Source organism: Octopus bimaculoides, chromosome 23 (genome assembly GCF_001194135.2).
Source record: "Octopus bimaculoides isolate UCB-OBI-ISO-001 chromosome 23, ASM119413v2, whole genome shotgun sequence".
Classification (NCBI taxonomy): Eukaryota; Metazoa; Mollusca; class Cephalopoda; order Octopoda; family Octopodidae; genus Octopus; species Octopus bimaculoides.
In genome coordinates this window covers 19,638,872-19,655,219 of record NC_069003.1, presented here as the reverse complement: position 1 = coordinate 19,655,219, position 16,348 = coordinate 19,638,872, and the positions used below count along the sequence as shown (strand labels likewise).

General features: G+C 34.1%; 1 protein-coding gene across 2 annotated transcripts in view; it reads left to right on the top strand.

The window, feature by feature from the left end:
• LOC106879042 (multiple PDZ domain protein) overlaps window positions 1-16,348 on the top strand; it is a 586,571-nt gene that overhangs the window by 400,851 nt on the left and 169,372 nt on the right. The window contains exons 7-8 of one of the 2 annotated variants that reach the window (XM_052975892.1): window positions 6,607-6,657; window positions 12,451-12,574. In XM_052975892.1, the coding sequence (XP_052831852.1) occupies window positions 6,607-6,657; window positions 12,451-12,574 (175 nt within the window). The remainder of the gene's footprint in view (window positions 1-6,606; window positions 6,658-12,450; window positions 12,575-16,348) is intronic. The other variant, XM_052975893.1, reaches the window with a different exon arrangement.

Genomic DNA, 16,348 nt, shown 5'->3' with positions numbered 1-16,348 from the left:
ATATATATATATATATATATAGTTGATGTCATAAGAATTTAGAACCTTTCAGAGAATATAAAATAATTCATTTTTAACTGTTCAACTCAATAATGGCATGTAAATATTAGGCAGCCTTTAATTTTTTCTATCTGAAGGGTTTTGTAGCCCATTATTTATAGCTTTTCTACTTAGAGTTTAACTGTTACATATACATAATTAAAGTCAAATAAAATATGTTAGTTAAAGCCCTCAGTGGAATATCACATGATTTAAATATCCATTGGTGGTGTGACATCCATTTAAGACAAGGAAATTTAGGAATGAACTAAAGAACAAAATATTGGTTTCAAATTCTGGCACAATGCCAACAAGTTCTGGAGGGCAGAAGCTGATTACATTGACCCCAGTGCTCAACTGGTACTTGTTTTATTGAGCCTGAAAGGATGAAAGGTGCAGTTGACCGTGGCAGCACTTGAACTCAGAGCATAAAAACGAACAAGCTCAGCATTTTGCCTGGTGTGCTAACAATTCTTCCAGCTTGCCACTTTATTAATGAGCTAAATATTAATAAAACCATCTAAAATTTATTAAACATAATAATTTGCCTAATTTTCAATCAGTTATGGTTCTTTTCCCCCATGAAAAACATTGCTTTAAAGGGGTTATTTCTCTTCTTAATTTTGATACTTCATCTGTCGCTCGATTTAACACCACCTCATGAGTCCACTCTATTGTAAAGTATTCAGGCTAGGTTTCTGAATCATCGCTGTCTTGAAATACCCCAAAATGTTCATTGACTTAGCCATTCCTCCCTTCACTAAGCCATTCAAAAATAAAAATGAAACAATGAAAAATGCAATCCATTAATTTTAGCAAGTTGGCACTCTAAACTCAAACAGTAGTGTGTATGCTTTATCCCATATGTAGGTTTGTTTTTAGACATTCTAAGTGAAAAACTTTGCCAAAGTCAGTGGTACCTATTTCTCTATGATTAATAAAATAAGTATCGGAAATGCATTGGTGTTTATTAAGTCAAAATACACCATTTCTAGCTTTGTGTTTAATTGAAATGTTAATATTTCCCTGAGGAACAAATAAGGAATTATTCTAACAGTGGTCTCTAAATCATTACAGTTTTTTTTTATCATTTTTCTGCACATGAGCTTTGTATACAATAAGCCCTGCTCTTTACATTCTAAGTCCAAATCTCATTAAGGTCTACTTCGACTGTCATCCATTTGGTGTCAATAAATTTTATTACCAGTGAAGTTCTGGGGTCATTGGTATCAACTAACTACCTTCCACTAAAAATTGCTCCCCTTGTGCCAAAATTATTATTTTAGGTTAATAAATTTTTATAATTTTAGTTTGCATCCTTGGTGTGGCTGTGTGATAAGAGGTTTGCTTCCCAATCACTTGGTTCCAGGTTCAATGCCACTGCATGGCATCTTAAGCAAGTGTCTTCTACTTCTGTTGTAAAGTATTCAGGCTAGGTTTCTGAATCATTGCTGTCTTGAAATACCCCAAAATGTTCATTGACTTAGCCATTCCTCCCTTCACTAAGCCATTCAAAAATAAAATGAAATAATGAAAAATGCAATCCATTTTGGGCTAACCAAAGCCTTGTCAATGGATTTGCTAGATGGAAACTGAAAGAAGCCTGTTGTATATATATATGTGTATGTGTGTGCATTCATATGTCCTTGTGTCTTTGTTGACATCCCCTGTAACTTCATCAGTTCAGCAAAAGAGACCTGTAAAAGAACCAGGCTTAAAAAAAAAAGTTCAGGGGTTGATTCATTCGACCAAAGATTCTTATAGGCAGTGCTCCAGCATGACTGCAGTTGACTGAAACAAGTAAAAGGTAAAATTCATGCTTACAAATTCTAAATCCCCAAATTGTCAATAATGTTTTATTCTTATTTTAGTTTTCTACATCTTCAAAAATGTTTTAGAAAATCTGGTCTAGATAAATCTGTAATATTGGAAAGTACATCTTACAAAAGTTAAAGAAAAAATAACCATTTATTGGTGTTTAATACCAGGTTATATGCCTGATAGAACACACTTATGTTTAAAGGATTTTCCATCTGCAATAATATTATCTGTTTTACTTTTAATGATATCATACAAGTTGTCCTTCCTTTTATAACGGCAGGTGTGATTTCAGGGACACTTGACTTTTATTTCTGGCAAAACAAAAACAGTAAATATTTAAGATTGTGTGTATGGCGGGTGGGCTTCGTAAATAGGTAGATTGATATAAACTCCTTGTAGTGGTAGTAGTAGATGTTAGTGGTTAAGGGGAGGTAAGTATCGTTTGAGGGACATAACTCCAAGTAGATTTAGTGATCTGATAAATAGAAACTGAAAGAATACGTGCCATCTACGTTTTGGGATTGTCTGATGCAAACTCTTAAAGGTAGTACTCCAGCATGGTCGCTGTTCACTCTGACGCTTAGTTTCATTTGTTTTGGTCAGTTGTAAGAAATTATTTTAATTGTATCTGGTTGTTGTTGTTCTTAAGTCCATCTAAGCCCTGATTAAACAAACCTCTATGAAAAGATGAATTGGTCAGCTCTATTGCATCTTTTATTCATAGTCCATTTGGGGATACATTATCTAATGTATCCTTTGAATTGTATTTTAAGACTGCAGGGTATGATTTGAGGGTTATTCGGCTGCTATTTCTCATAGGTTGAAATACCATATAGAAACTCCTTTGTTGGCTTGTGGATATCTAATTAACAGAATCTGTAATTGATGATGTTTACATGCTTCTGGTTGGCTGATCTGGTTTTGTCTAGGGTCAGTATAGGTGGAAAAACTGAAACTTCAAAACAATTTCACAATTGTCTCTAGTTTTTGGAAATGTCCACCATATATGTTATGGAACCCAAGATGTCTACTCGGTTTCTTATAAAACCAAGGATTATTCTTGATATTCCTCAGTTACTTGAATTTAATGAAGCTTGTCCATCATGGTTTTTTTATTCCATCCTTATATTTGACTAGAGACCTTGCTAAAAGGGCAGGGTCACATCTAGCAAGACTTCAAATATAAGAAACATGAAGGATTATGAAAATGATGATGACTTTTAGTGTCCACTTTACAATTGCTTGCATGGGTCAGATGTCCTTCCTGTTGCCAACCCTTACCTGTTTCCAAGCAAAGTCATATTTTCTCATGACCAGGCATGTTTTCATGGCAGATTGAAAACAACGGGCACTGCTTGTATGATGATAATACTTGTTTACAACTTTTACAGAATTTCAAGACAAGAAGACACACACGCATATGCACATGTACACACACACACACACACGCACGCACACACACACACACACTGAGCTTTTTTTTTTTTCATTTCCATCCACCAAATTCACTCACAAGACTTTGGTTGGCCTGGAGATTTATATACAAGATGAGGTGCCACACAATGGGACTGAACCTGAAACCACACAGTTGAAAAGCAGACTTCTTAGCAACACAGCCATGCCTATGACATAATACTAAGTAATATCCAAAAAAATGTTTGTGGGACCTCAGTCAGTTTAGTTGCTGTGATGAATAGAAGAAAGAAAAGCTCTAATGTTGTTGATTGAAGTCCTTCGGCAACAACTAAACTTACTGATATCTACAAACTTTCTTAGATGTTGTTAGCAATGTTGCCAACACAAGTCCTCATCTATTTGTTTAGATTCTGCATTTTACTTTCATTAATTAATATATGAACTGAAGAGGGAATCTTTATGTTAGTGTTTTCTTACCTTTTCACTCCCAGATGAAGAGGATCGGCCTGCAAAAGTCTTGTACTAGTGCGACATAAAAAGCACTTGTGCTGGTGCCACATTAAAAGCACCCAGCACACATAATATAAAGTGGTTGGTGTTAGGAAAGGCATTCAGCTGTAGAAACCAAACCAAGTCATACTGGAGCCTGCTGCGAGCTCTCCAGCTTGCCAGCATGAATAATGGACATTAAAAGATGATGATGATTCCAGGCTTTTGCAAAGCCTATCTTCTTAATTAAATTTGAACCCAGCATACAGATCCTGCAAGCATTATCCTTGTGGGCTCTGGTTGGAAACTCATTGCTAACTCTTACTTTGCTGACTGCATCTCTCTGCACGACTTGAATCATTTGCAGAAGTCATTTAACTACATCAAGTTTCCTTAAAACTCAACAGACTACAGATTGTAGTAACCTGTCAAATACCTTCTACAGATCAACAAACACTAGGTAGGGATGCTTCTTAAATTTTTTACTACCAAGGACCCTTTTTGTTAAACAAATTTTTCAACAGCTCCAAGTTTTTGAAAAGTCTGTCTACTTTACAAATTTTGGACTCAGTTCTCAGACCCTCATTATGCTATATTTGTGTAACCCAGCTTTGGAATTGCTGCTCTATACAATCACCTGACCTGCTAGAAGTAACAGCCAAATCTCCTACAAATTACTCCCAAATGTCTTGGAGAAAATAGAACCTATTGAATAATGTGATCCTATATGCACTGTGGATAGGGAAAAGGCTGGATGGTCATAACTGGTATGACTTTGATCATGGTTATCCCTTGTCAGCATTGTTTTGTGGCTATAACAAACAGCACCAATCAATTACAAACAACACCAAAACACTTAAATATATTGATTGGTTCTCTACTACCCCTGCCATTCTGCCAGTTTTTCTTCATCATTGATCTTTTACTAGAGCTGATCTATAGGTTTCTTCACCTGTTTGCCTCCACCACTACCCCCACAACTTGGTCTTTGGGTGGTCTTTAACGGAGTCCACTCTGCAACAAACATGAAAATCAGTCTCTGGTTTGGTGATTGATAATGTGATATCTCAATGTCATACTTCCTTTTCCTATTCCTGTATGCCAATGATTGGTTCACAAGTCCTGCTATACCCACCCTACCATCAATCTCAGTGACCCTGTAAAATGTTGTGGGTGCTGTCCTTGTCCCTCTGACTGTCATGAAAATGAATTTAAAAGAAAGTAGTGATCTCACCAATTTTCCAATTTTATCCTCAACTCCATTAAAACTTGGTAAGAACCTCCATCGCAGGACTTTGAGAAATTGTAAAAAAGGTGGTTGTTCATGGTGGTCGTGGTTGGACAGATTTATTGCCAGGCTTGTGTTACTTGGGTTTGAACATGCTCATAAACTGATGCCTCACATAACTACTTCTGACAAATTGTGTGTGTATGCAAGTGTATATGTATGCATCCATATGTGCAAATATGTGTGTATAACAAGTTCTAATTTTAGATTAGCATAAAATATTCTACTTCAATCCTCTTATTTATTTATTTTTTGTATCACATGATTTTTCGAATAAACTGCATTTAGTGCACACCTTAACGTTTTGTATCACAAAATTACTGTAATTAATATGTTTATATTATCATATTAGTAATCTGTTAATTTTCACACACTTGTCTTAGTAATGTAATTAATAGCCCATGATTATTTTAATATTTTTCATATACTATTCTTTTAATACTAGTTTTCATAACTGCCTTAATAATGACAGAGTTAATTATTTTATGAAATCCCTCTTGCATTTGATTATTAAAAAAAAAAATAAAAACATAATAGGCAGTATATATAATTAGAAATATGGTTTCAAAAGGGCCAATAATGTTTGTGATCTTGTATAATTGTTTTAATGATGTTTTTAATATCATAATTATCTTAATTTATGTTTCTGATACATAATTATCTTAATGATGGCTTTAATGTCATGCATCTTAAATAATACTTTTTTGATATGATTGTTTTATGACCTGTTTACTGATCAGAAATTTGTGTTAAACATCATAAAATTATGTTTATGGTGTGATTTAATGCGTCAAGATGGAGTTGCATTTTAATGTGTGGTATGGTTACCAAAATTCTTGTTTAATTAATAACATATGATGTTATGAAAGATCCAACAAGTATCTTTTTGATGTGTCATGATTGTCTGTGATGATTTACGATAGTTTAATGTCTAGTGCTGAAGACATAACCTTGTTTGACATAGACAAATAAAGTTGCCTAAATCCTAAACATCTCCCCAATAACTCCAAAATGGAAACCTCCTCTATGACAGGATCAATGACAATATACTTACAGCAAACACTGAACAGTCATTGTTGATCACCCATCAAATGGTGATGTCTCAGTGAAGACTTATAAATGACTGAAAGTTAACTGCTACATGTCTGAAGGGTGAATACTAGATATTTTGATGGTGACTGCTAGATATCTTGATGATGTCTGCTAGATATCTCAATAATGACTACAAGATGTCTCAACAATGATTGCTAGATGGCATAAGAATGATTATGAAATGTCTCAACAATGACTGCTAGATGTCTCAAAAATGACTGTCAGATGTCTCAGTGATAACTGCTACACATCTCAATGATGATTGGCAGATGTTTCAATGATGACTGCTTGATACCTGAATGATAACCATTAAATGTATCAACAAGTCTGCTGGTTACCTGAAAGGTCTACCTTGTGATTGCCTGTTTGGTGTGTTTGATGTCTTACACTATCTACAATGTATGTGTTTTGTAACATATGCCAACATTAATTAACCAATAATGTATCTGTTATTTATCTAGGCTCGTGGGGATGCAAAGTTCCTGCTCCCAGCCTCCTTCCCCTTTTCTCAGGTTCGCTTCTTTACAGATATATATATGTGTGTGTGTGTCTCTGTATAGTGTTGATTGCTTTTTGTTATTGATAGTTTTTATTTTCATTTTAATTTTTGGTTGTTTGTGCATTGCTTTATATAGAAAGAAAAGACTTGAGGTTACCATGCCAATTTAAATTTTCATTTTAAGAATGGCCTATACAATTATAAAACCTAACATAACTACAGTTGAATCACAAATTAGTTTAGCCTAAACCAACATTTATGTTCTTTTTATTTAATCCTTGGGCAACCTGTTCAAGCAGAACTATGAGCAAAAGTATTCCAGCCTTAACTAACTACCCTGAACTTTTAGAGGTTACCTAGGACTATATTATCTGTTTTCCCCCCTTCTGGCTACTATTTCTAGCAGATTGAGCTACCATTTGTAAGCCTCCTTTATTGACCTGCTCATTGAATTAGCATGTAAGTTGGTATTCCATAGACATTTACCATTAACATAATCCTCAGGCAGAATCAGTGTTACAGATTGTAACAAAATTGGACTTTTGAACAGCAAGTACAATCCAACCTGTGGTCCTCCATATGGTTTTGTATACTGTTTCACTCACAAGGCTTAAGTCAATCATAGGTAACAGTATGAAAAAACTTGACCAACATGCCACACAGTGGCCAAACCCTGGGCTCCATAGTTGTAAGATGAATTGCTTAACTCGTTGACTATATGATGCCTTTATATTTATAGACATGCATGTATTTCCATCTATGAAATTCTTCTCACAAGGCATCAGCAACCCAAGAAGGCTCTTGTAGAACTTGCCTAAGGTGAAATGCTGTGAATTAAATCAAGAACAACATGGTCATAAAATAAACCTCCTGACCATGCAGACATGCATGATTTATCATCATATTCCTTCTTAATACATTTGCTGTTTAACTCCTGGCCAGCTTGATGGAGTAGAACCTATCACTAGTCATGACCATTGCTTTGTGTCCTGTTTCATTTTTTAAAATGGTTGTAGTATCTGGATGGTGATTTGGGTTCTATCTTTATTTTTTGCAGAGAAAGTGATTGTAGAGATTTATTTATTGGGATGGTCTTAATACATTTTGTTCCATCTGATGCATTAGATTTTCTTAAGTAATTTCCATCTGTCTAGCTTGTCAATTCTTACATCTTATCAATCACTCAGAGATTTTAGAGTAACTTATATCTCATATGGCTATTCCCCTAGGGTTCACCAAACATACATACATACATACATACATACATACATACATATATGCTTTATTTATAATTTATTTTGATGTTCTATTTCATTTCTATGATTTTGTGCTTACTGTTATTGTAATGGTTATTGCTGTTGTTTATTATTAGTTTTTATTTTAATTTTACCACATCTAGAACTCATTTTATTTTTTTTAATACTTTATTTCATTGTTTGGTGGGATAATTTTAATTTATTTTGTATCTTAATGTTTCATTCTGCATGTATTTAGATCTGCATTCTCAAGTTTGATATTGTTTTTAATAGACATTGTTGCTTTGTTTCTGTTGTCAATTGCTCTTTTTTTTCTCTCTCTTTGTCTTTAAATAAATTCCATTTTTATTCATTTTTACACTTACCAAATACCTCTGACTTGGCATTTCAATATATCCATGATTGTAATGTATTTTTTTTTTTATTTTGCAATACAAAGACCACATGTTTTTACTACCATTTACATAAGACTCTTTGCAACTTTTTTTGTTGAAGCACAGAAAGTGAAAGTTACAATATCAGACTGCAAATCACAAATTCTTTTTTCTTTTCTATTACTTGTTTCAGTCATTTGACTGCAGCCATGCTGGAGCACCACCTTGAATGGTTTTATTCAAACCAATTGACCCCCAAGATTTTTTATTTTAAGCCTAGTACTTATTCTACCAGTGTCTTTAGCTGAGCCACTAAGTTACAGGGTTGTAAATGCACCAACACCAGTTGTCAAGCAGTGATAGAGAGAGAAACAAAGACACACACATGTATATACACACGACAGACTACTTTCAGTTTCCATCTACCGAATCCACTCACAAGACTTTGGTCAACCTGAGGCTATAGTAGAAGACACTTGCCCAAGGTGCCATGCAGTGAGACTGAACCTAGTACCATGTGGTTGGGAAGCAAGCTTCTTACCTCACAGCCATGCCTGCAACTATATATTCAGGATCTTGAAATTCCAAATCTTTTATGTTAAACCAGGGTTCTCCAATTGTGAAATCCCCTCATCTAAAGAAATATCATTTTCAAATTTTGGGCACAAGGCCAGCAAGTGTGGAGGAGTGTGTAAGTTGATTATATTGACTCTAGTGCTCAACTGATACTTATTTTATCGATTCCTAAAAGTATGAAAGGCGGCAAAGTTGACTTTGGAGGAATTTGAACTCAGAATGCAAAGATAGACAAAATGCTACTAAGCATTTTGCCTGGCATGGTAATGTTTCTGCTAGCTCACGACTTTAATTCATCTGAAGAAATATTAGCACAATTTTTTTTACTCCCTCCCACCAAGCATTTAATGAGGAAACAAAAATAGTTTGCATCCTCTCTCTTGACCATGGTGTTGAACAAACTTAAAAAGTTCAAAACCAAATTAATTTTTATTAAACCTTTTTTTTAAAATCCCAACAGCTCATCTTCTCCCCTATAAGAAACACTGTATTCTGATCTCTACACATTTCTTATATTACATTTGCCTTTGTTAGTCATATACTGTTGTATACAAGCTTAATACAACTCAAATTTTATATCTGCTACCTGATTATTACTGCTATAATGTTATTGCATTACTTTAGTTTGTTTTTTATTATATACCCCATCCATTGGACGGTGTAAGTTTGTGATAGGACTGGAGTCGAAAATAGTGTAATTCTGCTTCTGTTTATGCTTCTGTTATGTGGATAGAACGTATTTTGAAAAAAATTGATATTCTATCGACAAAAACTGCAATTGTGATAAAATGTAAATGATCGAGGCAAACACCAGTGCACTGACAGGTAGCAGAAGATAAAAAGTATTACTTAGAAATATCACACTTAAATGCGAAATTTAAATAAAAAGAATGTGCAAATTGAAACGGTTTCTAGAACTTCTCTGAAAATGAAAGACAGCCAAAACCAGGCTTCTTTGGGAAAAAAGGATGTTAGCATTAAAATTACCTTATTAATTTGGAAGTAATGAAAATTCTTTATAAATAAAGTTATTTAAGTCCACATAACCAGAAAACTTCAAATGGGATATAGGGTTCAGCAATATGTGATGTTGAATGATAAAGTAGCAACCCTTGTGGATGAATATACTACCAGAACTGACTGAACAGTGTTTTTTTTAGAATGTATCTGATGAATTTGATCTGTAAAATTCATAAAAATTATAAGAAGAATTTGCCAAAATATCATTCAATTATACTTACTGATAAAAAATGTCTCATGATTTGAAATGTTAATACTAATATTCCTTCTTCATGAAATGGAATTAAAGTATAAACAATGGGTATGTATGTGTCAAATCACGTGAGTCACGCAAAATTCGAAAAATACCACTCATTTTTTGTTTTATATAAGAAACTGTTTTGGATATTTATCACCCAAATTTCCAGGTTCTATTACCAATCGGTTTGTATTTTTCTATTGTCAATTGAATTTTGTTGTGAGAAAATATTGACACAGTTGACTGATCGCCAATTAGTACCATTTATTCGTTAAAGTTAACATTTCATTTAATTTTTACTTATTCACAATAATTGCCTTGTCTTCTTACTCTTTCGTCAGCTTATTTATTAAACACAGAATGACATGCCTGGATGCATGTGTTCGAGTACAGTTCATTCTAGAATGATATTGATTTTTACTGCAATCACATATGTTCTTTCATGAAATTGCTTAGAAAGCTTAATGCTCTGATGCTGATTGGACAAACATAGTGGTTGTTTGTATGTGATTTGCGGAATGATAGCCAATAAGTGGCATTGAAATTGGATTTTCCATTAAGATTTTGATTAAAGAAGGGCAAATCTCACTTTGAAACTAACAATTATGTTATGAAATTTAACTGATGCACCTCCTGTTATGTCTTTTACCTATGTGTAAAATTTCAATGCAATAAGTTGAAAAATACGGCTATTATAATCTTTTACACACACACAGACAGAACGGGACTTATATATTATAGACTACTTTATATTTGTACCGTATTCTGTGACTAATAATATTTTGTTGGGGTGCTGATGTTCTTCCATATCATTCAAGTGAGAAGTGTTTTTTTCAGGCTATTTAGATTTGTTTTCATCTGTAATCAACCAATTATACACTGGGGAAACATCCAAGCAACTGACTACTAGATGAAAATAGATAAATAAATAAATAGATCTACATACACATACACACATATAAACATCCACACACATGTGTGTTGATTTTTGTGCATGTATAAATTGTGAATTACTGAATTCTCCCTGCCTGTATTTTTCTGTCCTCTCATATATTTCTGTCAATTCCTGAGCACTCATAAAATGAAAAATATCTGAAGTAAATTATCATAAAGTTAATTGCTTTTGTAGTCAATTTTAAATGAATTTCATGCAGTTTAAATTATGCCTGCACTCTATGCATTCCACAGCTTGTCTACTTTGTGTCTGCTGGAAACTTCTCACAAATGCCATTATAAATTCAGAAATAATAATTATTTATCACAGATGATATTGTGATATTGGAATTGAATTCTTTGAAATGTTCTGTCTCATCTCCCTATAATCTGATTTAAAACATTATTGAAGTTAATATCCATCTCTCCTTCCCTCTCTCTCCTTCCCCTCTCTCTCCACCACCTCTATTGTCTCCCTCTCTCTTTATGAGTTATCAAAAGAAGTATCAGTAATAGAATGGTGTTGATTTTTATTAACTACTTGATTAATTCTGATAACAGTGATGTTAGTAGCTTAGCTTCTGACTGAACCAAGGAAATTGATATTTCCAATGGGTATTTTTCTATCTATTTTGTTAATGTTGTCTGTCAGAAGCAATGCCTGAGAGTAGTGTACCATCCTTTGCGCAGCATCTTGGAAAAGTGTTTTCTAATATTGCCTCTGGCTGACCAAAGCCTTGTGGGTAGATAAAAACTGAAAGAAGCCTGGTATGTGTGTGTGTGTGTGTGTGATACACACACATACACACACACACACAGAGTAATAAGAAATTATGTCATTAACTTCATTAGCTTACAGCTGTTTCTGCTATAGTTGAATTCACTCTATTAATTCTGTCTGTCCCATACAAGCATTGATAAGTGGACATCAAATGAAGATGATGAAGACAGGAGGCAGAAAGCTCAAAAGTGGAAAACATATTACAATGCATTCTATCTGATGCTCTTAATTGACTGTCCTAGGTTTATTTTAGCCAAATGAATGCATATTTATTTTTAAAAATATGTGAGGATAACCAATCAAGCTAGACAGAAAACAAGTGCTCCAGCATGGCCACAGTCAAATGACTGAAACAAATAAAAGAATAAAAGAATAAAAGAATATACTGTATTTACTCATGTATAAGTTTTTACAGTTAAAGTCAAGTATCGAACAGTGGAGCTTACACATGAGTAAATATGGCATGTGAATGTTTCCATGCACATGTGTGCGTGCGTGTGCTTACATGACTCAAAAAAAGTAAACATTTATATAAAGGTATGAACAGTTTGAAACTATTTGACTTATATCAGATACCAAGAAATTTTGTTTCTGTTAAATACATTTGTGATAACTTTGTCTCATTCAGCCACCAACCAATGAAAATGTAAACGAAAGTCCAGAGATGGAAATGTTTGATGTGCAACTTGTGAAGGACACCCGCGGTCTGGGTATTACCATTGTAGGATATGTTGCAGGTGGAGGTGCTCCAGGTATGTATATTGGGTGTTTGCATTTATTGTTGTTTTTTATATTCAGGTTAATTCTGATTGATTAGGAGTAGAGCTATGATGAAAGCTATGGCCATCCTGTTTTTGTTTTTTTTTATATACCTATGTCTGTTTTGCACTCAGCTTGGTTTTTTTTAAATGGTCATGTGCGATTTAAAAGGGATTTTACTGCTATTTCTAGTAGAGTAAGAATTCATGTAAAGAACAGTTAATTTGCTGTGGCTTGAATCCCCTTCATTGTTCCTCTTCAGCCTCAGGTTCAGCCCTGATCAAAAAGAAGCAGATTTTGAACGAAAAGCTCTCTAGCCATGGACATCTCAGCTTTTTATTTGCCAAGGACTACATTGACCAGTGTGTTCCTCTATATGAAAGATCATGCTTTGATAGAAATTTGGTTGCTACTTCTTGCAAACCAAGCGATCCTGTAAAAGTTTTCCCAATGGCTCAATTTTACTTGTATTTTACATTGCTCCCTCTCTCTTCCTATCCCTTTTCCATCTTTCCCTCTGCTCCCCATCTCTCTTTCTCTCTACCCCCCTATTTCCCTTCCCTTCCCCTATGCCTTTCTCTCTCTTCTCCCTTCTCTCTCTTCCCCTCTCCAGACCCTCTCCAACTCCTCCCTCTTTCTTATCCTCTCCCCCTTTCTTACCCTCTTACCCTCTCCCCTCCCCTTTTCTCTTACCTTTATCACCTTATTTCCTTTATTTACAATATCCATATAAATTCTACACCTGGATTTTCTTCTGCTAATTTTTTTGTTTTTGTTGCCTTTCCCCCCCTTTTTTTTTTACTTCTATCCATTTTTTCATTTCCCTCTTTTCACTCCTCTTTTTTGTCTTCTTCCTTCTCATTCTTTTTTTACCCTTACATACTTTTTTTTTCTAAAAATTTGCCCTTTTCTTATCTTTTTAACTTGTTTCTTTGGTAATTTCCTCCTACTATTGCCTCCTCCGCTTCTTTTATTCACCCACACCCACGTTTTTCTCTCATAATAATAATAATAATAATAATAATAATTATTATTATTATTATTATTATTATTATTATTATTATTAACCATCATACACAAATCAATTTCCGAACTGTGTATGATACCTTGAATAGATCAACACAATGTGTACCTTATTTCTGCAATACTGATTTTGATAACATACAAGCAGAACTAATCTCTATGTTCTTGAAACTTCATTTTTTGATATACATATGTGTGTATATATAAAAATATATATATACACACACACACATTTTTTTATTCTCATTATCCATTATTAGAGTTTATTTTTTAGCCATTCCTATATGTTCAGGTGTTCACATGTCAATAGATATTTAACTAAAGTTTATCTCTTTCACACACACACATACTTACATGTGCACACACACACACATTATACACTCAAGCACACATCAGCCCCACTCCACCCCACAGGCATACACATGTGACAAGCTACAAAATCTGCTGTTTCAACTTTACATTTTCTTCTATCCCCCCTCCTCCTATGCACACACATTCATTTTTTTAAAAATCTCATTTTGTCTTTAATTTTTTTATATTTTACTTGTTTTAATTATTGGACTGCAGCTATACATGGGCACCACCCTGATGGGTTTAGTTGAATAAATTTACTCCAGTACTTTCTTTAGAACTGAACCCAAAACCATTTGGCTGGGACGCAAACTTCTTGCCACTCAGCCAGGTCTGTGCCTATGATATTTTTACACAATAGATTACATATTCAAATATTTCTCACTAATTCTTCTTCCTTCTCTCTCCTCCCTCTCATGCATTTTCATCCCTAGAACTCAAGATGGTATATTGGCAGATTTGCTTGAGTGTTGGATTGAATACTTTATGGTATTAATTTGTACTCTCCACATTCTAAGTTCAAATCCCTCAAAAGTCAACTTTTCCTTTCAACCTTTTGCCAATGATAAAAAAAGTAAAATAGAAAAAAAAACACACCAGGGCAGGTTGATGATGGTGGTGGGGCTGAGGGGAAATGGTAGAACATCAGATGAGATTTCTTGTGGTAGCTGTTCCAGCCATTTGTGTTCTGACAGTAATACCTGTGATGACAAAGGTACCAAGTTTTTATTGGGCCAAGTGGGCCTTCGATAACATTAGCGGCGTGGAGCCAGGGAGACATAGATGGATGAACAACTGTTGATCACTCACATGAAAAATAAAATGCCTTACTCAGGCCTATGCATCTTGGTGCAGTTAAATGGTAAAGACAAACACACATCCAAACCTACCAAAGAGGTAACCTTTTAGTGATTACTCAACATGCTAGAAACAGCTACCAAATCTCACTCAAATCATATCCAGACTTCTCTAAAAAGAGGTAAGAATACATTGGGTAATGATCAGGGCTGCATTAAGACCCATAGAGGCCCGAAGCACTAAAAAAGATTTTGGTCCCCCCATACAGTGTGTAATTCAAAATATAAACAATAAAATAAAAAGCAAAATGAACTTTTATTTTTGAAAATGAAACAAAACTAACAGTAAGATGGAAGATGTTTATTTTTGTATGCTCTAACACTTTATTTATATTTGAAAAATTTTCTTCTACCCTTTTTTTGAGTGCAAAGTCTTTAATCAGATCCTCACTATGACAACATGAGCACTTTGAAATTACATTTCCGATCATATAAACCACATTGAATATTATTTTAGCAAGTTTAAAGTGATTTCTTTTGTGCCATAAACCATTTACCATTTCTGTGGTGTCCCCCTCCTTCCCTTGGTGCCTTGAGCACATGCTTATTTTGCCTGATGGGTAATCCAGCAGTGATAATGATGTCCTTGGTTGTGGTAGTGGTGGCAGAGCTCTGGCGTATCTGTAGTTTGTACTGGTTGAAATAAAAACTAAGTAATTCAAGACCAAGGTTCTACAAAGACAGAATGTTCAAGGTTGTGATGTCTTTGGTCTGAGGTGTACTCAGTCAAGATTGACCTGGTGTTGAACAGGTAAAAAATTGGATAGAACGCTGTACAGTATTTGTTCCACTGAGTTCAAATCCCACTGAGGATAACTTTGCCCCTCATCCTTTCAGGGTTGATAGAAAAGTAACAATATTCATATGTACACACGCACACACACACATGCATGCATACATACACACGCATAAACAGATATACATAATAGTATATTTACTGGGGATGGCAAAACCAGAGCACAACACCAAAATGCTTTGTTTTTGATTCCACCACTATATGCTCATGTTGACTTTACCAGTTTTCCTTACAAGATCAACATACTAAGATTAACAGAACTTATTGTGGGTAGGGGAATAACTAAAACCTTTTGTGGTGTTACCCCAGCATGGTCAAAACCTCATGATTGAAAGCTGTAAAAAAATATAAAAATAAGTAACAAAAAGAAATAAGCATTAAATTATTAATAGATAGATTCTTTCGATGAACTTTTGTTGAATCTGGTTTATTTTGCATATATTTTAACTACTGTGGTTAGGGTGAAATGAACAGCTTCTCTCCATTTTTTTGACTAATATTAGTTTCCTGTGTATGGGTAGTATTGATACTCAGCAGAAGAAATAAAATAGAATTTGATTTATTATTTCGTCTTATCACGCCTAGATTATCAATATGCGAAAAAATAACTAGCCTTATTCAGCTTATTGAAGTGTGTGTTTGAGTATTTTGCTGTAAAACTCTAATATGTGTGTGTGTATATATTATATATATATATATATTATATATATATATATATATATATATATATATATATATAT